Source organism: Candoia aspera, chromosome 3 (assembly GCF_035149785.1).
Source record: "Candoia aspera isolate rCanAsp1 chromosome 3, rCanAsp1.hap2, whole genome shotgun sequence".
Taxonomy (NCBI): domain Eukaryota; kingdom Metazoa; phylum Chordata; class Lepidosauria; order Squamata; family Boidae; genus Candoia; species Candoia aspera.
The window spans coordinates 102273757-102300799 of NC_086155.1; the positions used below are offsets into that span (position 1 = coordinate 102273757).

Here is a 27043-nt window from a genome sequence, read left to right on the forward strand (position 1 = left end):
CAATATATATGAGGAATGCTTTGAATCCTTCCTAGTCCTTGTTTATCTGGTCCCATAAACCTTTAAAAAGTTCTTCCACTCACTTTCTCCTCCTCCATACAGCTTGCAAGGAGATCCTGCTGGATCCTGCGCTCTCTTGGGGTGAGTTTTGTTAAGTAGTGTGTAGTGCTTTTATTACAAGGAGTTTAAAAACAGCAGTTAAGGCCAGCCAGAAGAAAACTGCTCACAGCTACAGGCTTGTCAGCCTGCCTGGCAAATTACTGCTTTTTTTTTTTTTAAAGCTATTTCCTATGGGGAAGTTAGAATTTGTGTAGTTTCCTTAGGTAAGGGGGTGGTATAGTGGTGGTGGTGGTGGTTTTTTAATTTCCAGGCAGGCAGCCTTGCCTGGGGAAAGAAAAGCAGATAAAAGATAGGATTTTAGAGGAAGATTAAAAATAGGACTGGTTTGGGTTGGGTTGTTGGGTTTTGGGGAACATTTGTACTCTATGATCTTGAGCCTGCTGATGTTAGGCTTTCAAGGGAGAAGACTTTTACATAATTTAAAATACGGATTTCTATATTGGTTTTAGAGCAAGGATTCTCATTGTTTCCTAGGATGGAATCCTACAAATGTTTCAAATTTTGCCTCTGTCAGAAGACAGCCAATTCTGAACAGCTGATGGAATGTCTCCAGTGGAGCTGTTTTATAGCAAGCTCAAATGTATTTTTTTTGTTTCACGCACATTGCTAGTGGTCATCTTTCTGCAGGTAGAAACCCCTCTAAGAAGGAAATCTTGTGTTATGAGTCATGCAGATTGGTCACAATTTGTGGAGACCCAAACAATGATTTATTCCACCTGCTTACCACTAATCCTGAACCCGGCCTCCCATGACAGTGACTGGTGATATCATACTCCTCAGGCAGGGGGACCATACCAAGAGTCACAAGACTCTTGTCATAAAGAGCAATGCTTGTGATCAAGAGATCCCACTGGTTGCTACTGTTATTGTAGTTGTTATTATATTGTCATGCTACTAGTATAAGCAGAAAATAGTGGGTATCTGGGATCTATGTTTGCTTGGAGCAGCTGACAAAGGATCTCAGAAATTTCTTCTCCAACCACACCACCCCTTGATCTATTCTTTTTCCTCCTGCTTTTCCTCTCCTCCAACCATCCACCCCTTTTCCTCTATTCTTTATTCTTCCTCGCCACCTTGTTTATTTGGTAATGTTATTAATTGGTTCGGCATCATTGAACTGGGACCCTGAAAAAGATATTTACAGGGTGGTTGGTTCTTTAAACACTAGCTAGGGGAACACACAGACCAAATGTTCTGTCATACAAGTGCTTTTACTGTACTGTTACAATTCAAAATTAAATGATGAATGAAAAGGATGTGCCTGTTTCTATTTAATGTATTTGCTTCTGAGAAATAGTCATCTTGCTATAATGTTCCATTTTAATAGGAAGAAAACTTCAGCTAGCCAACATATAATGCAGAGGAGGAATAACGTACTTGTCCTGTAAAATACAATTTAAAATGATAAATTTAAGCACATTTCAATATTCCTATAGTTCATAGATATCCCTCTTTGAGTCCCCCTTCAGACTGAGACAGGAATTAACAAATAAAAAGAGAAATAACTCCTCTCCGCTAATTATTCTGAATTCTTTAAACCACCAGGGCATTCTGACTCTGAAAAGCAATTCAGGTATTTTAAAACAAGACAACTATTTGCATGAGACTTTCTGCCTATGTTTTAGACTTACTTTCTGTTTAGGTCACCAATGTCATTCACAGTTTGATTCTCTCCTGCTAGTGTGTCCAAGAGTAGCTTATACGCTTGTGATGATGTATCGTTTGCTTCTTTAGCTATTTTCTCAATATTATCTGCTTCTGTTTTATGCCTGGGACAACATTAGGGAAGGAAAACAAATGATTTGAAAGGTATTATTATTTCTATTTTCCTCTCCAAGCATCATCACAGGGCATGGTTTTCAAAGAGACTGATAATATGCCATTATTCTTCAGTTTCAACTGCATGGCTTGAACTGTGCTTCTGTTGATAACTAACTCAACCCAAGTTGAGCTAAAGTCCATTTCTGTGGCAAATGAACCATCATGCAAATTATGAGTGTGGGCTGATTTCTGGTCTAATATCGTGATCTGGGGAGCAAGCAGCAGTGAAGGCCTGATTCCATGCTATCCCGCCCAAGGCTATTTCTTCCTGTCTGGTCCTCCAGCGCCGCACATCCATGCTTCCAACACCTCTGGCTTCCACCTTTGATCTAACTCTGCAGATGACTGCATTCCCATCTGCTGGAAAGCATTACCACAAAGATTTTCTCTAAATCTTATGGCAGATTACTTCATCCCCATTAGTCAATAGTACTGTTCAAACAGGAAGTGAGTGACGCATAGTGGGGGGGGGAGAGGGAGGGAGGCATGCCACGACAATAGATTGGAACTCAGCTCGCTAGTACATGCCAGTGTTCTCAAACCAGAAGATGGAGAAAAAGGCCTGGCTGATGATACAGTCAGTTTGAGCAACTGAATCATGGAATACCATAATCACACTAGAGACATGCTGTAGATTAGAAGTAAGATTTTTCACTCCCTCAGGGCCCCTTCTTACAAAATGTTTTCTATTTAGAATCTGCTATATCCTAAATATAAAATGCAAGTGCAATGCACAGCTTCCATGAGTGTGGAAATCATGAGATTCCTTTATTTCAAATAAAAACAAGTGGACGCCCCATCCTTTCCAAGCTGATGCTTGCCACGTATAAACTTTAAAGAGAAAAGCTGCGTACATGCCCTTTCATAGCCTAAGGAAAGCAGTATGTTCGTACGTATGTATGATTAGGCATACAGACAAGTATGTCCTCAGTTACAGTATGCTTAAATAACCAGAAGCCGACACAATTCAAAAAGGAGTAACAGTGTGTAACTGCCGTATTATGAGTTTCTTTCGATCAGCTCTTTTCAGAGCAGAAAAGAGAAGGAAAGGGAGTATTTTTAAGGGGATGAGGTCTGGGGGATAGCAAAAGGAATATGGAAATAGAGAACATTTCTTCCACAGGGTTGAGAAGGAAATCTTAAGCTGAAGGTGATGGAGGGAAATTACCATTTTATGCACGATGGGCTTGGAGAAAAGATTAAATGAAGTGGGGAGATGGTAGGCTTGCGTTCCTCAACAATCTGCTACACCCATGGGCATGGTTAAGGTTATCCATGAGGGTAAAGGGAGCATTTCTCACCGTGCAGCCAGTTGACGAGCCTCTTCTGCCAGGATAGTCATGTTGTTTGGGTCACTGGTCGATTCTGGCGAAGCAATAGACTGAAAGAGGAACCATAATTTTTTCACAAGCCATCTCTTGCCTTTTAAAGTACTGTAGGCAAATTATAGTTGCTTGTACCAGAGATAAGAAACAGAGAGGTGTTGCTAAATCAGGCAATCTAGTGTTGTTCTCCCTGGAGCCTGCAGGGCTGAAGTTTGAGGCACCATCATTTCCTGTGTCCTTCCTCCATATGCATGCATTGTACATTAATAAGCAATAAAGACAGAAAAAGTGTGTTCTGACATTTGATGAGGGGGAAAAAAATCCCGATTTATTTATTTTATTATTTATTTATTATTCAAATTTTGCTGCCACCCACCTCCCCCAAAAGAGGGACAATTCCTAATGTTTGAAAGCTGGTGTAGTTGTTATCTGATTGCTGACAGCTTATGACATTTTAAGTACTTGATGCAAGACACTAATACTGGGTTAATGACCAGCAAGTTGGAAAAATTAGAAAATTTCAGTTCAACAAAGCAATCAATAACTGTCAAATTAATCAGACCCATGAAAGCCGAGTTGTACTTTTTCTGCATCCTTCCCTCCTAGTTACCAGTTAATTACATCATCTGTAATGACAAGCCTTACTAGTGAGGCATTGACAAGGATGGGATTGCATATTAATTTTCTACATACAGGTAGTCCTTGATTTACGACTATTCGTTTAGCAACCATTCGAAGTTACAATGGCCCTGGGAAAAGTGACTTAAGACCAATCCTCACACTTAGGACCTTTGCAGTGCTTGGCAACCAGCATGTATTTATGATGGTTGCAGCATCCTGGGGTCACGTGATTGCCATTTGTGACCTTCCAAGAAACAAAGTCAATGTGGGAAGCTGGATTCGCTTAACAACATGATTCACTTAACGGCCATGGCAAAAAAGGTTGTAAAATCAGGTGTGACTCACTTAAGATTGCCTCGCTTAGCGACAGAAGTTCCAGTCCCAATTGTGGTCATAAGTCAAGTTCTACCTGTAACCCCATTCACAAAGCAGCTCTAAAAGGAATTGTTCACTGGAAATTCATTGTAACTAAACTGTTTCAAGAACAAGTTTCTGAGAAAGGCAAGAAGGAAATAACACAGTGAACAATGTTTCCCTGGCTATTTAATGTATTTGTTAAAAATACAGTAAGACAATTCATGACTGTTCTTAAACAGTTTCACATAGCGTATTGACAGAACAGCGTCTAGGGCAGTGTTTCTCAACCTCGGCAACTTTTAAGATGGGTGGACTTCAACTTTCAGAATTCTCCAGCCAGCCATGCTGGCTGGGGAATTCTGGGAGTTGAAGTCCAAACATCTTAAAGTTGCTGAGGCTGAGAAACACTGGTCTAGGGGAAGAAAAGCACATCTTCATGAAGTGCAGCCATGTTTATCTGCAAGTGAGTGCAAGTGATTTCAATAATATCCTCGCGAATTCCAATTTTGATATCTGACTGCAAGAGAAAATGCTTTACATTCAGCCAAAGGGCAGCGCAAGGCTTGGTGGAGTTGCTTCAGTCCCAATCTCTGAAGTGGGGCTACAGAGAGGAGAAGCAAGGGCCTCCCTCTCAGGGCCTCCCAATGATACTGAGATGATCTGCTCACTTTCTTCAACTGCTCCAGTTTGACAGGAATATCTTCCACGGCCAGCACAGTAGATGCTTCCAAATGATGTGACCGCTCTGCTCTGGTGCCTAAACAAGGGGCCCCGTGTTTTGTCGAGCCACCCTGAAGGAGTGCTTTGTTGAAGGCTTGATCGAGGCCAAGAGCCCCTTCGAGACTCTGAACAAGCCCACCCAGCAGGGCCTCAAAATGTTCTGCAGCAGGGCTGCATTCTTTGTTCTGCACTGGGAACTATCAAATCCTGCACATTGGACCATTTTGTGTAATGTCTTTTACTTAATACAAATATACTGCATCTTTATTTTGTACCTTTATTTTATTTGAAAATCTAATTATCAGTACATCTTGCTTCACAATTTTACTAGGTATTGCTTGGCTTTCAACATTTTCCAGCATGATTTCACCACCAAAAATGGCTAGCAAATAGGGGAAAAACGGGGAAAAAATAAGCAATATTCATTATGCTGGTCTATGACCGTAATAAAGATTTGATTGATTAAGCAATATTCATTTTTCAAAAGCAACGTTCTAGCACTCACAGAACCCTGATTAATTCTATTGCAAGGCGTGAAACGTAAAGGAAGAATGCAATTTTCACTCACCACGTTGGCAATTGCCATCCTTGCCCTGTGGAGCATATTTGAAGCGCTGTCAATCAGCCCCTCTGTGTTTTCCACTTGGGCCTGGGCTTGCTCAGCAAGGTTTTCTGTCTGTCTCACTGTATTCTGGATGCTCCTCAGTCGACCAAGCTGACTGGAAAGAGTTCTGTTAATTTCCTGCAGGCGATCCATCAAGCCCTGATCGACGTCTGGAACAAGCAAAGTAACCATGAGTCACACAAAGAAATGGGCAAATACAAGTTTCTTATATCATGTTTTTACCACAAGTTGATTTCATCAAACAAAGAGAATGAACACTGTTTGTCTCAAACAGAAAGGTGGCTTACAAGTACAATAAATAAATAGACGCAATGAAAGGAGACAATATACTTTTTAAAGATTTTGCTGTGATTTGCCAAAGTCATGGTCATAGAAGAGATGAAAAACACTGAGCATAGGTTTCTACATAGGAGCTTCACAAAATGGCCTTTCACCCCTAGAAAAGTGTGGGTTTTGTATTTCTTCAGAGCACAGAATTCTCCACTAGGACCAGACTAGATAATTTGGTAAGAAATGTTCAACTGTTTCTTTCAAACCCATCTCTTCTGTAAAGTTCAATTAAGTTCAGTTAATTGTATCTGCTAACATACATGATCTTTGCTACCTTTTTCTCTTTCCAATGACATAGTATAGGTTTAATATAAGTGGAAGCAGAAATTTGAGGTTTTGTGGGCTTACAACACTCCAAGAAGCACCACTGATGCATAAACAAGAAATTAAGAAGACAACCCACTCTGAAGTTGCTCACAAAGTTTCTTGCTCACAGCGTTTAGGACGGAAGTACGTATCTAATACCTTACTTTAAACTACAGTGTGTATTTGCATATATGTATGTATTTGATTCATCAATTCCCACTATCTCTCAGATGACAGAGGCTTTTGAAAAGCTCAAGATAAATCTGTTTTGTGAGTGAATCTCTGAATCATAAAGATAGAAAATGGCCTTTAAACGTAGTCTATAATAACTGAATTGAAACTTAATATTATACTTTATAATATAATCACTGAAGTGTAAACTACTGTTGCAACCTTTAGCACTATCTCTAACATGGAGGCATAGCTTCTTTCTTCAGCATTACTGTCAAGAACTGCATCTCTTCTAAAATATATTACAGTCTGTTAAATAGTACAACTCAATTAGCTGATGGCAACCACCTACCTTTGATGCTTTGGGCATCTCGAAGTAAGTCCATGACTTCTCTTTCAGCTTCTTTCAGTCTGTCTTCAAAAGCCTGGTCCGTTATGATATCATCACCTGTTCCTATGTTAGCTATAAGATTTTCCAGATCGCGCAACCTACCCCGTTGCTCTTCAACCTGAACAAATGGGACACCAAGAACAACCAATCAATAACACAACTACTCAGATTTTTATGGCTCCAGATAAAAAGAAGGATGAATAAAAAGATGTTGAAAACATGCAAAGTGGCTCATGGACCAGTACGTATATTCTTGGAACTGTGAGAAGTAAGACTGATGCATTTTTTGTATTGTTGTTGCTGCTGCTGCTGCTTTTAAGTATGTAACATTGTATTTTTTAGCCAGCGTTAGCACTTTTGTGCCAAGCACAAACACATATCATATTGATTTTCCCTATTACAAAAATAATTTAAGCTATAAACTGGCAAATTCTGTTATAGGTATGACCTTATCTTTCACCAATCGGTAACATGCAGGACACTCTTGACAACCAGGCCAGGATCGATTGTAGAAATAGTTTTCTTCACACTGGTCACAGCGGATTCCCACAAACCCTTCTTTGCACTCACAACGACCATCTTCTTTGCATTGAAGGGAATGGGAACCTTCAGGGTTACAGTCACAAGCTGAGGAAACACAAGGCATTTAGATAATTAATAGGGAAGAGGCAAATGAGAAAAAAGCAAGCTGAATTAATCTTTTCCAGTATAGGTGAAAAATCCTCAATCTTGGGAGATCTAGAAGACCAATGAACTAACCTCTTTCAAATGTCAATGGACTGGTCTTCTAGGGCACTGTGGTGCTACTACACAGTGGCCACTAGCTACTAGGAAAATCAGGCATTTCTGACTTCCACCTGTCAAATGAAGCCAGAAGTTGCACATATATGGAAGGTTCCAGCTCTTCTGAGAGACAGTCCAAGTGGAGCAAGGCAAGACTCTCTGAAGTCATTGTTATGAACACAGTTGTATAGCTTTATTATTTGAAAGTAACCCATCGTAACATCCTACTCAATACAATTGTTCAACACAGGCTAGAAAACATTCTCTACCAATGACATTTTGACAGGCATTACGACACCAATGGCCACTCACTTCAAATGGACAAATCTTGTCCTAAAGGAGGTCTGGGGTGAAAGCAAGAAGTCATTCTTTTGGATTGATCCTGCTTGGTGTGGAAATCCATCTCTGTGAGACCAGTAAGAAAGCTGGTGTGCAAATCAGTACTTTATATTGATCCAAACACATGCTTATACATTCTTGCTTTCATCCTAGATCTTCATGGAGGCAAATGTTGGAGAAAAGGCTGTACTCACATGAAGGGGAGGTTCATTATATGATGCGGCCCAAGCCAGCACCTTCCGGATGCTTTCGGACAAGAACTCCCAGAATTTCCAGCCAGCATAGTTTGCTGGTTGGGACCTTGCAGTAGTTGCTGTCCTAAAACATCTGGTGGATATACAGTTGAAGAAGCCTCCCATAAGAAGAAAATAATAGCAGTAAGGTAACCTGTCTAACCTGTGTGGCTATTTTTTAATGATGTCTGATAACTATTCTATAGTGAATTTATATTCACCATACATTATTTTACCGTAAAGAAACAATGATGCAGCAAACGTATCTGACTTAATGAGTCATACCTGTCCCACCTGGGCTGTGTTAGGGTGTGCCTCTCAGTGATTTTCAAATATACATCTGCTAGTCAGAAATGCAAGATTCATAATCTTTCTGCATCTTTAAGACACTGTATTTGAAGGAATTTATTGGGCTACTTATATAGAAAGATGTGTGTCCTTACAAACTAGCTGAAAAAGTGATGGTCTTCAGAAAGGAAACACCTTTCTCCTTGCCCTTAGTGGTTTATATATGCATTGATATAAAAGAATTCCCACCTATATAATGCACTGATTTACTATCTCATTTGTTTTGTGAGAACAAGGTCCAAGAAAAGGATTTGGGGGACTTCTCATGTAACATTTTAAATAAACAAGAGCCATGTCTATGTTGAATCAGAGACTATACAAAGAATAATGTGACAAAAGCATATGCTTGCTGTACATTTCTGTTATTTTCGGTACATTCACATTCAAAGTTATATTTCCTATTGCTATAATTTGTATTAGCAGTCCAAATGTCAGTTCCACATACAAGCCAGGGTATGCGAATGAGAAACTAGACTCAAGAGAATATACTTCAATTAGTTTTCCTCTTCCCATTTTGCATTAGATGACATCAAGTTGTATCTCCCAACATTTCAAACTGCCATTAGAGCTTTGCATCAGTACGTTTATGATACAGAACAATGGCAAATCCTCAAAAGGGGAGGAAGTAGGGTAATTATTTTGGAGATGACTGAAGAGAATGCACTTGGCATTCCCAAGGCCAACTCTGGTCTACAAGTCCTCCTTTGCAGGAAACTAGTGCTATTTATGCAGTGGATCACCATATCCAGATCTATTCATCCAAGAATACTGTTTTTTTTAAATTAAGAAAGATTAAATAAATAGGAATGTATATCCTAATTTTTACACTTTCCATGTTCTCAATTTGAGTTAGTAGCTAAAAACCACATTCCCGAGCAACAGCATAAGAGTGTAAGAGCCAAAAAAATAGGTCAGTTCTGGGACAAAATTCAGGGCAAGTGTTTATGACAAGGAGCAGCAGATGGTCTACCAGTATACGCAATCTGAATGCCCTAGAGAGAGAAAGTAAGACTCATATAACTGCAAAAACATCCTTGCTGGACTGGAAACATGAAAACATGCAGGAAGCAGACAAAAGGGGGAAAAGAATTAAACCTCTTGTGATGTCCAAGTCCAAGGAAACACTAATAGTGATGAGCAGATTCTCCATATAGAGGAATAGAGATGGAAAACAAATGGATGAGGAAGGGTTTGGACAGAAAATACGTCTTCCCCACTCCCCTTACGTTTGCAGCCTTCAGGACCAAATCCAAAATGGTTGGCTTCACACCTCTCACAACGCTGGCCGGTGACACCTGGCTGGCACTCGCATTGTCCGGTTTGGATGTCACAGTGGCCATTAGTGGAACCCAGTGGATGGCAGTTACATCTAATGGAGGAACAGCAATGCATTGACAAACATAGGTAAGGAAACAAGACTGTGTACACCTGTCATGTTTTGATTTGACTAATATGTCATAAAAATCATGTTCCCTCAAAGGGATGCAAGTATGGAATGAAAGACAAATGTCATTTCCTTTGAGCATCCCATACATCTGGTCAAAAGGGAATGAAGCACTCACGATAATGCTCTGATTAGAAAATGCCTAGTTTCTGTGAATTAAACTAGTTAAGTAATGCATTATTTGAGGAACAATGAAGAACACTTTAATACTTAAATTTAATATTCAATCAAATGATCTTAACACCTAAACTATTATAAAATAGGAACTATATATTTGAATATTCTTAGTATCTTCTACGCCTTGACAGCACTTCCAAAGCTTGCTTGGCAAGTACATTATGAATAACATGATGAATTTTCCTATCCTTCATGTTTAGTCCAAGGCTTTTTGCTCCATATACAACCAATTAGAAATATTATCTTCCTCTAAACATGAAAACTTGGCACAGCTAATGTAACCTCCTAGTTGTACAATAAAATGTCTGAAACTCCTTTTAGCTCTGGTCGTTTGCAAGCAGGACGGTCTGACCTCCACCGCTGCAATGAAGTTAAAGCAGATGAGGCACCCATATCACACACTCTGACAGCATGATAAATGAGAGAACGTGCTGTTTGCTGCTATTTCCACTCCCTTTTTGATGAAGCTGGATACATGAACTCCAGGGCTGGTATAGATTAGATGCAGGTTTTGAAGGACATCAGGGAATGAGGACAGATCGCCAGATCTCCACATGCCTCCCTTCATCCCCTTCTGAAGCCAACATTCAAATGTGGAAACAAAGTAGCCTCAAAAAAGCTGGGGTTTCTCAGATCAGTTCCTCCACCCCAACTTTCATTCTGAAAGTTTCTCTGTCCTTAGAGCAGAGTTTCTCAACCAAGGTTCCATGGCACCCTAGGCTTCTGTGAGAGGTCACTAGGGGTTCCCTGGGAGATCACCGTCTATTTAAAAAAATTCATTTCATTTCAAATTACGGCAACTTCACATTAAAGAGGTTAAATTTCACCCTTTATTTTTAGTTTAAGGACACCATTCATGCATATACAGGCCTACACATGAAACAAATATAATAATGTTGTTAACTTCTGGCCTATATTTGAGCCTGAATATGCAGGGGTTCCCCAAGGCCTGAAAAATATTTCAAGGGTTCCTCCAGGATCAAAAGGTTGAAAGAGGCTGCCTTAGAGAATAGTTTGCCTTATGTTCTTTTTCTTTTAAATTGTTTACATTGTCTTAAAGTGAAGTAAGGTAAAGGTGAAGACTCCCTCAAGCTGAGTCTAACTTCTGGGGACTCCTGGCAGATATCCATGGAGTTTTCTCAGAAAAAATGGTTTGCCACTGTGTTCTGGGATGTTTTTTCAACCTCCCAGTCCATCCTACACCTTTGCAATTCTCTGTGGCCTCCCATTCAAGTATTAACCAGACTGAACCCTGCTTAACTTTTAGAGAACATCAAGGTTGGCTAGATGCTGCCACCTACTGCAGACTAATAGGAAGACTCAACAATGAAAATAAATCAATCGTCAATGGACATAGCAACTATCCAGCATATCTGTATGCTGTTCATTACAGAGCACCTTGAAGGTGCTACAGAGAATAACAATAAGCAAAGCAAAGGTCTCTGCGCTAGGGGGTTAACAGTTTAAAATGCAACAGTGGCATGAGAAGTAACTGGGGAAGAAAGTGCATGAATGTAATTTCACATATTGAGGGTTCATTTCAGAAAGGGTTCAGCAGTATCATTATTTTAGGAAGGCATGCAAAGCATAAATGGCAACATGGGAGACTGAGTGGCAATCTTCTGCAGATGGCTTTCTTTACAGTTTGCAAATTTTCAGAGCTGCAGATGGCTTTCTTTAAAGTTTGCAAATTTTAACAAAAGCCCCTGCCTGTCTACTCCTGGGGTACCTCTCCGATGCTCTCCCATACATCCTCACCACCAGTGCTCAATTCCAGTGTCGGGAAAGAAGAACAGCTCACCTCTCACAGCCACGCCCACTTTGCAGGTTGTAGAAACCTGGTTCGCAAGAGCTGCAGTCCCTCTCTGTGACGTGCAAAAGGCACTCACACTGGCCTGTTACTTGATTGCAGCTTCTCTGTAAGTTTGCTGTGCCGTAAGGATTACAATTGCAAGCTACAAGAATAAAGGCATAAAAGGCATCAGTGGGTTTTCCAAGCAGAGGTAATTCAGAGCAGGAGCGTCAGGGACTGCAGGAAGCCTAGGGGACTTTGTGATTCCCATCTTCATGCTTTGAAAATAGGAACCCTTTGGAGTACAAGGAGGTCATTAGGCAAGGGAAATGTAAAAGCTCAATTTAGTATTTCAGCCTCTTGATTCATTGAAATGTCATACAGTAATATGTACGTACATACTGCAATGCATCTCAGTGAAATAGGCTGGAAAAAAATATTCTGCACAATTTATAAACGAAGTGTTCCACCAGGGGGGAAGAAACCATTTCTTCTGACCACATCATAAACAACGCATAAATACACAAGTTGGAAAAAAAAATCCCTGTTTGGTCAAGCATTTGGATGGAATAACTGACTACCCAACTCTCTTCATGTTCCAAAAGTTTCTGCAGCCATTGATGGGTGGATGAATGAGAATTTTAGACTGCTTTCAGGGTCTAGCTAAGGCATTTTTCTCATGGTCAAATTTTTTGTGGGCTATTTCAAATATTGAAAGATGCCTCGAAGAAGGGTTAAGAGGATTATATTTTATTGTATTAAATTTGCTCTCTTACATTAGCAGTCATTACTTCAGAGATTCAGAGGAGATACTGGCAGGAATTCCCTGACAGTAATAGCTATGAACCAGTGAAATAGTTGCCTAATAAAATTGTATGTTCCCCTTCACTGGAAATATTCAGAACTCAGACAGCCAACTTTCCAAAACGCTTTTCCAAATCTCGCACTGAGCAGGGGTTTAGGCTAGATGGTTTTTGTGGACCTTTGGTGGATATGATTCCACCAAAGCTCAGTTTCTGGGGAAACCCTGTAAATGTGCTAGACAGTTTCTGTTAGTATAATTCTATGAGTGCAGCTTCTGAAGGAAGGTCTTTGCTTGGTCATAAGATACTGGTTCTAAGGCAAGAAAATACATGTCAAATCTTCTATTAGGTTACTATGGAGGAAGAAGAAAGAACAACTGTTGAAAGAACTGGTAAGTGTCTCCCAGCTGATCCCTTGGCCAAATCATTTTCTGGGAAAAGAGCTTTCCTCCTGATGAAAGGGGAAGACTGATGCCCTAGACCAAAGGACTGTGACAAAAGCATTAGTAACTGGGGAAAAAACACCTACCTTTGCACTTGTCCTCTGGATTCTGAGCTAAGGGATTCCCAAAGAAGCCATCTTTGCACCGGTCACAGTAGAAACCAGCTGTGTTATAAATGCACTTCAGACATTCTCCTGTCAAGCGATTGCAATTCCCAACTGCATTGGGATCGATGTTGTCACTGCACTGGCAGAGGCGGCAGAGCCTGGCTGGGCCATTTTGGCCAAGAGGATCTCCAAAATAACCATCATCACAAAGCTCACACCTTTTACCTAGAGGGCCAGGGAACAGATGTGTATTAGAACATACAAAAAGAATTTCAATGTGCAATACGAGAATGCAAGTACCGTAATCCATACAAAAAATGAATAGGGCAGGAAAATAGCTGGCAAATTATGGAAAACTGTTCTTCCATGTTTCAGCCCTAACACTGAAATCAGGAGATAAATGCTAACAGAATGGTAGCCAGTATGGGCTCATTGAGAAGTACAGACTTCAGGGAATGCTGAGGCTTCCAGAAACAATCACTGAAAAACCCAGGAAGTCAGCTCGCCCACCAAGAATGCAGCCCAGTGAGACTGAGCATCCTCAAGAGGCGTATGTGATGCATCAAAAAAGTGAAACAGAAGGCCAAGAGACAACCAAGCCATGCCACGGATGGAATGGCTAGAAGGGGGGATTCCTGAGACCCGCTCATTTGTTACCCTGACCTTTTTGTACAGAGTGCAGAACCACAATTTGGCTTACCAGTTACACAGAGTTGGCCCTGTGACAAAGGAAGAGAAGATTTAGGCTTCTCCAAAGCCAATGAAAGCACCCAGGAAATAAGGATTGCATTTTCCATTCATAAGTCCAATGCTGTAACTAGACACTTTGGAAATGATGCTCCAATTATTAAAATGCCTACTCCAAAGCACTGAAAATGACCTAGGTGCTGTCCAGAGATAAAAACTCCTTTCTGCAGCTTCATACAATAACGATGTTACAAATCTCTTTCAACAAGACTTAACTTGGGCAACCACTAAAAAGGTTGCCAAGTTTCTAACAATGGCTATGGCTTGCAAGTTAGTTGGCACCCTCCTTTCCTTATTAATTGCTTCAGGTTTGGTTTCTCTATATTTTAAATTTTGTGTTTTATTTATTTATTATTTATTAAATTGATATACTGCCCATCTCACTATAAAGATGACTGTGTGTTTATTGGTCTGGGGGTGATAGCAAAAAGAAAAGAAAAACAGAAGGAAATGCACGAGTAATAAGCCAGCTAAAATAAGTTTATTTTAAATGCTGTTCTTATCGATAACTGTCTTACAAGAAAAAAGAAAGTGACAGATTGACATCTGATATGGACTTCAAATGACATGCAGAAGCTGCATAGAACAACCAATAAATAAACTGCTTTTTGAAAATGGGAAAGTATATATTTTGACCAGACTATAGCTGGTAACAAATTCCAGAGATAAGGAGCAGAACAAAAAAAACGGCAAAAAGAACATATAACCATCATATGACAGGAAGAAAAGTTAGAAGAATTGAAAGATCAAAGGCTAAATGGAAACCAGAGTTCAACAGCATAGTGCAGTAACATTTAAAAGGAACTTCCTTAAACAACCTTTCCCCATCCTAGACATCCTCCATATGTGCAGACTTCAACTTCTAGAATTCCTGAGCTAGCAGAGCTACTGCTGACAATTTGGGTAGTTGAAATTCACACAGCTGGAAAGTGCCCAAATTGGGGCAATCTGGGATATAAGAAACAAGACATAACAGCAACATTAAACGCAAAAGGCACAATTCATTTTATAATCTGGGAGGGAGGCAAAAAGTATTTGGGGAGAAGATAAAAGGAGAACCAATATATCATACATTTAGTATGGGGCTTTTTGCTCTACATCATAGAATATTTATCCTAATGGCTTCCAAATGTACATTAAGTTACAAATACTACTCTACGGATCTTTCCACTTTTAAAAAACTTTTCTGTAAGTGCATAGGGTTCTGATGCAAAATGGGACCATTTGTAGACTGGGATCACCTGCTTAAAGTTTTGAAAAGTGTAAGCATACGCTGACCTCTGAATGCCACATTTCTATAAAGCCCATAGCCACAAGGCAGGTTATGGTGATGGTTATCTACCAATGAACTGACGAGAGAGAGAGAAAAAGAGTTTGAAGAAAAGGACCTTCAGAGAAACCAGGATGTAGACCTGAAGCATGGCTGTTCAGACTGATAAGAAAAAAAATAAAGAACTGTGCACACACCATCAATAAATCCAGCATTCAGAAATGCATAGCAAAATTGATTTTGTGCTTACTTTTACCACTCTGACAAGTTGGGTCATGGATAGACACTCTGTGCAACAATCGGGAGGCTGCCTCCTCCCAGGGTGACACATTTGCCAAGACTGGCCAACATCTTTATTGCTTGGGTCCAATTCTAACATTGTTCAGCAGGTTGTAAAGAAAGAACAGACTGCAATTTCTTCTACTAACTGTAATGGCAGATGGGGCCAGGCATTCAATGGGACCATTTTTTAAATGCTATTTTTCTTATGCTTTCCTAGAAACCTGCCATACACATTCTTGAAGCTGAGCTCTGCCATTTAAATGGGCAGCAAGGTTAATTTCTCCACTGAATGGATAACCAAGGTCAATGTATGAAACTCTGCCAGGGAAATAAATCATTTCCCCAGAATTCTTCCCACCTTTGTATACGAGAGAGAGAACGAACAAACAAACTGGGCAAGATGGAGATAAGTTGTTATTAGCCGCAGAGCCCGCTTCAGTAATTTGAGTTAGGAGTGCCTAAAGGACCTGGGAAAAGCTCCTAAGTTTATCTTTTTGGCCCAGATGATTCCCTGGCCCCAGATCTGTCATAGTAATTGACATTTCCAGAATGATTACACTCCATGGTTGTCTATCATTACTCTAATACTTCTCCTTTGCTTGTTTGTTGCATAAAAAAGATTCAGTATGACTGAAATTTGGAAAAGTCTATGTTTGGTGAAGAAACGTAGAACACATGCATAGGACCACTCTCCCTCCCCATCCCCCACCCCCCACCCCCACCCCCACCTACTCCTCTACCCAGCAGTGCAACAGAACTTGCCAGAGCTGGGTCTTCATAATGAGAATTCTACCAAGACCATACCTGTGGTTCCAGCTGGACAACTGGTGCAGACCACTTCCTTGGTTTTGGGGACTACAGCACAGCTTGAACCCCCTGGACATGGACATGGCTGGCAATCTGAAGAGATCCCTGTGGTGGCATCACCATAATAACCATCACTGCATTTCTCACAGTGAGGACCTGCAGTGTTGTCTCTGCAGTCACATGCTCCTGGGGGTAAAGAGAGGAAAGCCTATCATCCAGAGGCTGCAACTACTAGGGCAGCTCTCTCACAGGAGGTTCTCCTGATGCGGCACAATAATCTCATGTTTTAGATGCAGAAAAGGGAAAGCACTAGACAACATATTTTTATACTTTAAAAGAATGGAATATGACATTTAAACAATAAAACAAAGAATATTAGGTTACTAGGGCATTAATTCAAGGTGGTAGTCTAGACCAGGGTTTCTCAACCTTGGCAACTAGAAGATGTGTGGACCTCCCAGAATTCCCCAGCTAGTTGAAGTTCACACCTCTTCAAGTTGCCAAGGTTGAGGAACACCGCTCTAGGTAATCATCACATTCAGGACATCCAAGCACAAACAAAATCTAACACCATCAGTATCCCCCATGATTCTCTTACCAGATTCAGGGTTGCAGGTTTCACTGTGCCCATTGCAGAAACATGGCACACAAGGACTATAGGGTCCAAGATTTGGAGTCTCCCTTCTGTAGCCCTGGGCACAGAGTTCACAGAACTGCCCCAGATACCCTGCTGGACACATACAGTTCTCCACCCAAGTTGCTGGCGCTCCAGGCCCAGGCTGAGCACTCACAATACTAACATCATCCAAATAGCCAGCACCTGAAGGAAAAAAACAAAAGATGACATAAAGATGAATAAGCAATACAGAAGTTGCTGACAGTCTTCACAAAACAGTAAAGCTCCGCTGATTCCAGGCAAGATGCTCAAGCCCACAGAGCTGGATTTGTTTAGAGTTTCCAGCCATGGAGACTCCAGACTCATACAAATCTATTCTTCCTCCTAACTGTCCCATTGGCAGTTTCCTGGTTGACTAGCATGGAAGGAGAGGAAAAGAGTCCCATGAACCAGTATCTCAAGCTGCACCAATAACCCTGGCCTTCTTTTGCTATTCACAACATTTGCTCCATATTCTTAAACTGACAGCTAGGAGGGGGCAGAGAGCTGGTCTCATGGGTTTTGACTTGTCAGGAGCCTCCAATTGGCTGTTTTATTTGTATTTTTCTCATTTCTACGCTTCAAGAATCCAAGATTCCCAGTGGTTTACAATCATAACAACATAAACAGTGCATTTAAACACACACATGTGCACACACACAATAAAATACAATTAAAGAACAAAACTCCTGTCACCATAATTTCAACCATCAAGTACATCCACCCAGAATCAGGCAATATTCTCTTCCAAAGCCCTGGGGAATATTTGTTCATTCCTAATACTTGGCCGCTTTGCTCTTCTTTGTGTGAGGAATTAGAAATGACTGGGGTTGCGTGTCAAAAAGTATCTTCCTCACTAGCCAAAAAGTTAAATGGCAAAATGTAAAAAAATCACTGGGGGTCTTTTGGATTGTTAAAACATCATTGGATTTACAGGTTGCGCTTGTATTCTGTCAAGTGTGCTGTTTTAATGTGCTGCTTCAGTGTGTTGAATAGCGTAGTCTCTTGTCTTAGAGAAAGGATTTGAGGAGATTCCCTTAGCTCCCATTCAACACACTGGCATCCATCCATCCAATACATTTTGTGAGCTCATTAACATTTGAGCATTAACACCCAGGCAAAGGTTATTTTCTAGCAAATGAACCACATGCTGTAATTGCTACTTGGTCTGGAGCCAGGCTGGGGAAGACAGCTTTGATACTCTTCCTTCACTTACTGGATTAGCCCTTTCTCTGCATTAATCACTGTTTTTCATTAAATGCCAACAAAAGGGAATTATGATGCTGTTGCCCTCAATGTCAATCAAGAGTTATAAATCTACCTCAATCTTTAGTTTTAAATCAAAGGTTTTGGAAGATTCTATACTGATATTTTTTTAAAAAATCATGGTTTAATGATAAGTAGAAAGGGAACAGGGTTACTACAGCTAGTTAAGGGCACCGGCAGTTTTTATTTATTTATTTGTCAAATTTCTGGGCAGTGTACAGTAAAACCAAGGATTAAAACATTTTGCAAACCCATTAAAACAATAAACATAGATAAAACAAGGCCACGAGAGGGAAGAGGGTTGTCTATTATTTTAACCAGTTAAATAACCAGTTATTTACCTGGTTCTTGATTTTCAAGCAAGCTGTTGAAGGAATCTGTACTACTCTAAGACCAAGGCCTACCCACGAGGTCAAGATACCACTGTGGGCAGATGTCTTGCCTTTGTACAGTAAAGGCTAAGAGACACACAGATGTGGCAACCAGCCAAACGTTCTCCCTGTAAAAGCATGGGCGGGTAAGGAATGCAAAAAAATTATTTGCGCACACCATTCCTTCTGCATATATCGTCAGGAAAAAGCCTGGAACAGCTCCCACCTTTGCAGATCGAAGGCTGGATTGATATTCCAGGTCAGCCTCCTGTTTCACTTTGGGGAAGTCCAGCAAATCCATGAATTCTAGAGAAGTGAGGATTTCCTTCCCCCTGCCCTCCCAGCTTTCAACCCAACCAGCATCGGGATTCTTCTTCAGAACTGGGCTTGCCCTATAACTGCAGCCTCAGAACACCTCTTAAGAACAGCTCTGCCTCACGTACACCACAGTTTTTATGGTGCTGCAGGTTGCTGTAAAGTTGTTTATATTTGGGGTAGCAGTTCAAGCCACAACCTTAGTTGATCCTGCATGTTAACAACAGAAGAATGTAAACCGTATCAGGATCTCTCTGTATTTGCTCCCTTGAGAGGAGTCATTTCCTCCTTAGGTATGTGGAGCCTTTTACTGCGTGCCTCTGTGTGTCTGTGTCTGTGTGTGTGTCTGTGTGTGTGTGTGTGAGAGAGAGAGAGAGAGAGAGAGCACACGCAGAGACTATATTTTTGGCAACTTCTTCGTCATCCTGCTTTAAAGAGCCCTGAATAAGTTCTGTATTTTGGGTGTAGATGGCAAGCTAGTAAGTATATTAAGCTGGTTCAAATTACAAAGCTTCAGGGATGACGGGTGGTAGCATCTTAAGGGAAGAGAATACTGAAGAATTCTAACACCCTAAATCTCCAATATGGGGATATTACCATGATCAACTTTATGAAATGGTTAGAAGGATGATAAAGATAACCAAAGAATGCTCTAAGACAAGGATGCACATAATTTCCCTCAATCCAATGACCACTCCGGGCAGTGCATGGCATGTCGAAAATCATACTATAAATGAGTGGGGCCACCTTTCCCCCTTTATTGTTTTTTCTTTTAAATTTTCTTTGGGGTTTGAGGAACTCCCCCCAACCTTCCCTTTAAAAAAAAAAAAAAAATACATTGAGGGCTCAGGGGCACCGAAACTTCTTTTTTCAATTGCAGTAACTCCCTCTACCAATGCAAAAAAAGGCTGAAGTATTTTCTGTTTAACAGACAGAAGAGCAAGCAGATGAAGAACTTGCCAGGCCAGAGTAGATGGGGCTGAACACCTGTGTGGAAGCCACAGCTCACACTTTCTACACTCCTGTTCTATAAGCACACAGCTCATTACAGCCATGGTTATTAATTCATTATACTTTACTGAGATGTGTTATACACCAACTTCTCATTTAGCAACTGCCTCGGTTAGTGACCATTCACAAATACAACAGTAATAAAAAAAATCATTTTCTGACCAATGCATGCATTTACGACCAAATTTCATGAGCCTGACAACATGGCATGCCAGAGTCGGAATAATACTGGCACTGCTGCATGAGAGAACTGTATCAGAATGAGATGGCAGCAACCAGTGATCTTTGAGGCCTCTCTCTCAGTCAAGTGCTTGCTTAGCACCCATTTTGCTTAACGACCTGGTTGTTGGAACAGAACTCGGTCGCTAAATGAGGAGTGGCTGTACATTCTTTTCTCTATTAGCTAAATGACCTTTATAAGGGAGGAGATTCAAGGATTTAGTAGTATAGTTCTCTTCTGCAAATGTTTGTCTGTGAATTCATACTCATTGTGCCCTGTATCTGTACAGGACCTCTGTCAGGAGACTGTAGTTACAACAGTGGGAGTCCCATCACAAGATGGATTAGCTGAAACCTCACCTATCTGCCTCAGTCAAGGGCATCCACTAGGGGTTTAAGTGGCAAAAGCAGCATTGTGCCTTTGTACCACATGCACAAGAGGGGCTGAGCTTAGGTCACAATGCTGCTTTCATCATTTTGATGAAAAACATTACATTCTGCAGGTGCTGTTGGCCTCAGTTCTAGAGACTACTACAACAATCCCTAAAAATGACTGCAAGCTCCTTGAAAGTCAGAGGCCAAATTATTAGGCCTTTCAGTAGAGGTTTGAAATGGTTCCTGGATGACTGAAGGCAGCAGAGAAAGCATGGTCATGATGTAGCAAGCTCATCACAAGAGTGCTTTTTGGGGGGTGGGGGGCTACATTACTGGATCCCATACAGGATGCTAAGATGTCCTCCCTGATTCATCCTGGTTGGAAAAGATGAAACTTCTGGTGATGAAAGGAGATGACTTGGCAGGCTGCATGTTTCTACTCTGGGTTAGTGTTGAAAACAATGCCTTGGCTACATCTCTTCAATGGAGAAATCCACACTGTGTGCAGTTTTGCCTAATAGGGCCAAGGCCATACCAGTATCAGTGGCCTGCAATATTCTTCCCACAATAGTACACAAAAGGTAGAATCCCAGTTGTGACGGGGCTGCTTTGCAAAGGCTAACCAATTTGGTTAAGAATCATCTTGATGCCCAGTTCCTAGGCAGATTAGATCCAGGAGAGCCTATTTGTAGAGGGCAACTTTATTACTGCATCTCACACATTTCCTTAATTGTGCTCTCAAAGTTTTAAGTCTTGAGGTGAAGGATGTAATTAGAGAAAATGCTGAAGGATATTTAAAAAAAAACCAGGCAGAAATTATTAGCAAGGAAGGAGATAGAATAAATGAAAAACAACAGAGAGAAGTGCTAGCTGTGATCAGAGAACATGGTGAGATTCTACTGGTGTGGAAGTCAAAATGAAACTGAGACAGATAGACAAGAATCTATGGGTTTAAACTGAGGCGGGACTGCCATCAAATACCTCAAGGTTCTGATAGAGGTAGTATATAGGTGCAGGATCTCATTATTATAAGTCACAGGGACCACAATAAAAAGTCAGGTGTCATTACAATGAATTCCTTCCTTCACCCTCCCTCCCAATGTTTGAAGTCTTTGGCCATGATTCTGGCTTGCAAAAGGAGTAATAGGTCAGGATGGGATCAACCCAATATGCTAATAAAACTCTTGCCTTTTTTTTTTTTTGGGTAGTCATCCTGTGGAAAGAAACAAAGCTAGAAAGAATGGGCTTGTTCCATGAAATTTCTGGCTGATCGTTCACATTCACTTTTAATGTGAAGCATATCATAAAAATTCAGGATGACCAGTTTTGTTAGAAATCACTAAATGGAAAGAAAATCCAAGAGATTGGAGGGGGTGTAGAAGATGAAACAAAGCCATTTCACACATTATACAAAGGCAATGAATGACACACACATTCCACATGGACTTTCAACTAAGCCCCCAGATAGTTGACTGAGGTATCTTTGCAAACAAAAACATGGCACATCCAAAATTTCGGTCCATATGTGAGGTATGACTCTTGTTTTGGAGGCACTAGAATTGGTGGTCCCTGCAGGATACAGAGAAATCTGGAAAAAGCCATCTTTTTCTGTTAGTCTCCCTCCATAGTTTTGGGATCAAGAGCCATGGAAAGTTTGCACAGAACCTGAATCCACCGCATTATTGATTGTGTAGGCATCACCCCAAATTTCAGAAAATTGGTAAATACTCAGAAAGCTTCAATCAGGAGGATTGTTCCTAGTATTTATACCACTGCATGGAAAGTGTTTTTGTTGGCTACAGTTGGCAATGAAGTCAACATTTGCACATGTATACAAGTCAGTAATTTAGCTCTGAGACCTAATGACGAATGTTGTACGAATCTGAACACTTTTTCTGAGTCTTTTCAAACCTTAAGAATTATGTAAACATCGATCTAATAGTTTCATGCATGATAAACACACCCATGTCATCCTTTTATAACTATTTATTCCATTCCATTAGTACGGCTAACGCTCTTCTTACTTGAAAATCTGCATCTTGTTGGTTGATGTTTATGCACTAGTTGCTAACACTACAGTATTTTCTTTGTTTAAAAGAAAAGAAACAGGCATGGAACATAAAACAGAGTAATCAAGATCCATCTATCTGATAAAAGCAAAGACTTGTTCGAACAGAACGGTTTTGCTACGGAACAGAACATTGTAAGAAAGACTGCAAACGTTCCAAGAATTCTGTAATTCAGGGGCAACTGCAAAGAAAGGTGTTTCTTGACATTCGTTCATTCCGATCGCCACCAATTACCACCAACTTACTCCTCTCACTGTAGGTCCCACGAATCTTGATAGCTGTTAAGTTACGGAGCAACTTTTGGAATTCAAAGGGAGGAAGAGAAGGCCTCCAGGGGTAATCTGTTGCTTCATGGAGCCTAAGGGGAATAGTGAAACACTTTTAAATGCCAAAGAATTAACCTGAGTGGTGACCATGTTTGCTTTTAAATAAGACTCAAGAATTGGTCTGATGTTATTGGTAGCAGCATCTCTCTCTCTGCCAGGGCTCAATTAAAAAAAGAGAAGTCCATGTGCACTTGCCTTGTTTCTTCCCCTTTCTCCAGGCAAGTAAACAGGCTCATGAACAACTTCCCAATCACTCCCTGCATTTGCACTTCAGGCTAACCCAGGTTAAAATATAAGAAACAGCAACTGCTAGTTAGTAACCTGAACAGAGGACACATGGTGTTTCCGCCCTCAACTACTCAACAACACAGTCATAAACAATCCTCTTCTAGGCCACAGATCTATACTTTGCAAGGGCAGAAGTACTTTGCTTCACGTCCTAACCCATCAACTAAAAGCAGTTTCCGTTTTTGCTGGACAAGGGAAACAGCCAGAAGGTACATTCAAGTCTGAACAAGACTTCTGCATGCACCCAGTATTACTTATTCCCCACTCATTCCCTAGGACTGGACACATCTTTAATGCAAGCCTGGCCAACCTCTCTTAAACTTTTAGAGAGGAGAGAAAGAATGGGGATCATAACAGGGGTGGCAGAGGTGCAAGGCCATGTCACAGATGTAACACCTGGATTTTCTGGTGGTGGTGGTGGTGGTGGTTGTTGTTGTTGAGGGTGGGGGGAATTAAATTATATTACATCTTTTCATTTTTCTTTTTTGCCTCAAAAGGACAGGAAACCATACCTTCAATTTTTAGCAATCCTGTATGAAGGAAGCTCTAAAACAAACATGACATTTGAGGACCACCCTGGGGCCTGAAGTTGTCCACTCCTGTTATGATGGGTTTGCTCTCATTCTGCCAAACCTGCCTCGTTGGCCATGCTTTCCACCAAGTCCATCTGAAGTCATTCCAATGAACAGGACAGGACTGGACAGAAAATTATGCAGAGGAAAGAGACTTGCTAGAGAAAGACGGAGTGGCTGTGGATTAATGGCTCCTCGATTTCTGGGAAATTGTCTTCTTTAGTTCTGGATGGGGTTGCACTGCCCCAGACAGACCCGGTGTATAACTTGGGGGTCCTCCTGGACTCACGGCTCCTGCTCGAAGAGCAGGTGGCAGCCGTGGCTAGAAGGGCCTTTGTGCAACTTTGTGTTGTGCGCTAGTTACGCCCCTTCCTGGACCAAGAGGCCCTTCGAATGGTCACTCATGCCCTGGTTATCTCCCATATAGACTACTGCAATGCGCTCTACATGGGGCTACCCTTGAAGAGTATCCAGAAGCTACAGCTGGTGCAAAATGCAGCCGCGCGGGCGATCTTGGGTATCCCAAGATCAGCACATCACCCCTTTGCTCCGTGAGCTGCATTGGTTGCCAGTATGCTTCCGGGTCCAGTTCAAGGTGTTGGTTATGACCTTTAAAGCCCTACATGGCACAGGTCCAGGTTACCTAAGGGACCACCTCCTCCCCATCACATCAACCCGTCCCTGTCATGTTCACTGTTCCAATGTTACCGTTACATCGTAAAGTTTCGCATGTCATTTGGCTGATGCGTGTTTCGTCTGGGAGGGGAGGAGGATTCCATCTCGTGGGATTGTTATGTTAGCAGCTGGATTGGAATGTGTTTGGGTTATCTCGTGTGTTCAAGGTTCCTTTCCCAGGACATCAGCAGAAACGGTTACCAGCACCTGGGGGGGGGGGGGGGAGTTTGCAACGGCAGGGCGAGGGGAGGGATTATGTTTCAGCCGAGGGTTTTTAGTTTGTATTTGGTGCGCTTTTGCTCATTCTCAGCTTTCTCTGTATTTGCATACTATTCTTTAATAAATCAGATATCATTAAGTTCCTGCTTGTGAGTCTGAGTCTATTAGAGTAGGTAATCATTACAGTCCCTCCCGGTCATGCAGAGAGGGCATGCTACGGACCCCATCTGTAAGAGAATTCCATCTGGCGGGGTCCAGGAGGCGGGCCTTCTCTGCAACAGTCCCTGCCCTTTGGAACATCCTGCCCCCGGAAGTGAGATTGGCTCCCTCCCTCCTGGACTTTAGGAAACAACTAAAGACCTGGTTCTGTTATCATGCCTGGGGCAGGAGGGAAAATAGTCATTCCTGGGGATAGTTAGTCTCTTAGAAGGACCCTGCTCTGCTTGCGAATCACAGAGAACTTCCAGCCATTGGGGTTTTTATCTATTTATTTTATTATGTATCATAGTATTTTACAGTTTTATATTTTTCTTATTTATGTTTTATTGTAAACCGCTCAGAGTCCCTTTTGGGAAATGGGCAGTGATAAATTTGATTAATAAATAAATAAAATAAATAAAGCTGCTTGAGTTTACTGCTGAAACCAAACTGGTTTGTTCACGTAAACTGCCAAGATGGGAGATCTCCTAGAAACACATATAATATGCTCTGTGAGCAAAGGGGAGCAAGAAATGAGCAAAATGTTAAAAAAATCAAGACAAAGGCCACCTCCTACCTATCAACCTTGGAGCTGCTGCTTTCAACTTTTTCACTCATAGAGCCATCCTGCACATCTAACCTTACAGATTGGAAGCTTCAATCTGCTTTAGAAAAAATGCTGAATCGTTGAACTTAGAATTTTAATAAAATGTTCGGATAGGACTCAACAATAGTTAAGCACTTAGAGCTGAATGGCTTTAAAACCAGAATAGTAGTAAGAAATATTAATTCCCCTCTATTAAAGTTAGTGAGGTTGCAAAGTGCTTACTTTCGGCTGGGTTGTAGCACTCTCCACCCTTTGCTGTAGATACTTAATCAATAGTGGGGGAGGGGTTCTGCCCCAAGAGGTATTATTAAAAATCTTACATAACCAGCAAATCCATCATAAAAGAATCACCAGTTGCCCTCTCAAGTATGGAAGAAAGTAAGTATTTTATCATACTGTTCTCTGCCACATTATAACTATCACTGGGAAAAACCTGATGCCTCCTGAATTGAGTTGTATCTCTAATAACTGTAGTTAAAGCAATTACAATTTGGTATTTTTGAAAATAACAAATTTTAGTAATTGCCAACTCCCCAAGGATTTATCAAAATCATTCATTTCATCCTATTCATGTCCAATTTAAGGTAAAGAAGTATTCCATCTACAGTTTTTTTTGTTCCAACATTTTATGCTGTGCAAATAAAGAGCTTTACCAGAATCTTTTCCTTTAGGCAGTCCTGAAATTTTCCAGATTCAAAAATACAGGCACCCTTACCTGAATGAATATTTCAGGGTGTTCTCACTGGGATAGGAATTTCCTTGAGCAATCAAAGGTACAGATACTCTTAGTCCAGCGCCTTCAAGGACTATGTCCTCAGCAGAAAGGCGGGTGTCCCGCTTATCAATCCGAAAAGAGAATGACAGGTTTTGCCCATAACTCAAAATCTGATTTCCAAGGAACTTGCCTGAGACAAAAGCAACAAAGTCCACACTCAAGTAAAAGTAAAAAGCTGAAAGTTCAATGGCAAACATAGTTATATTGTCTATGTATAAATAATCATTTTCCTCTGTACCTGGTGCAATGAAGTAGATGGGAAAGGGTGTGTCTGAGATTACAGATATTTCTTGAGTCTCAGTTATCCACTGAATGGAGACTTCAGAGCCATCTCTCTGTTCTGCATGCCAGTTTTCCTTTCCTGAAAGCCACAAGAAGAAACCATCTTATGTTAAAGTTGAATTCACTCACACTCAATACATGAAGAATGAACTGTATATCCACTCACTTTGTGAAATCTATGGTGAAAAGGGGGAAGATTTCAACAACTGATTGAAAACAGTCTATTGCAATTTAAGAAAACTGTAACCCAAACCATGTACTGAGAAAATCCTGCTTCAGGGATAATACATTATAGAAGTTGCCACTGCTCATGTTATTAAATAGGTAAGAACAGATCCTACACTTGATCTTAGCCAAAAGGAGCAGAACAGGTCTAATTCAGCCATCTGGTACCTGATCTCCTTCACAAACGTTGAGGTTATTTCTGCTCACAAAGTAGCAGTGACAAGAAAAGATCA

General features: G+C 41.0%; 1 protein-coding gene across 1 annotated transcript in view; it reads right to left on the minus strand.

Moving 5' to 3' along the window:
* The window catches only part of LAMC1 (laminin subunit gamma 1), a 126977-nt gene that overhangs the window by 12934 nt on the left and 87000 nt on the right, over positions 1-27043 (minus strand). Inside the window, exons 9-21 of the mRNA XM_063298447.1 lie at positions 26542-26664; positions 26244-26433; positions 22889-23001; positions 16961-17182; positions 16360-16548; positions 13236-13481; positions 11913-12066; positions 9717-9859; positions 7236-7414; positions 6749-6905; positions 5533-5738; positions 3243-3322; positions 1752-1889 (exon numbers count right to left, since the gene is read on the minus strand). Coding sequence (XP_063154517.1) covers positions 1752-1889; positions 3243-3322; positions 5533-5738; positions 6749-6905; positions 7236-7414; positions 9717-9859; positions 11913-12066; positions 13236-13481; positions 16360-16548; positions 16961-17182; positions 22889-23001; positions 26244-26433; positions 26542-26664 — 2140 coding nt within the window. The remainder of the gene's footprint in view (positions 1-1751; positions 1890-3242; positions 3323-5532; positions 5739-6748; positions 6906-7235; positions 7415-9716; positions 9860-11912; positions 12067-13235; positions 13482-16359; positions 16549-16960; positions 17183-22888; positions 23002-26243; positions 26434-26541; positions 26665-27043) is intronic.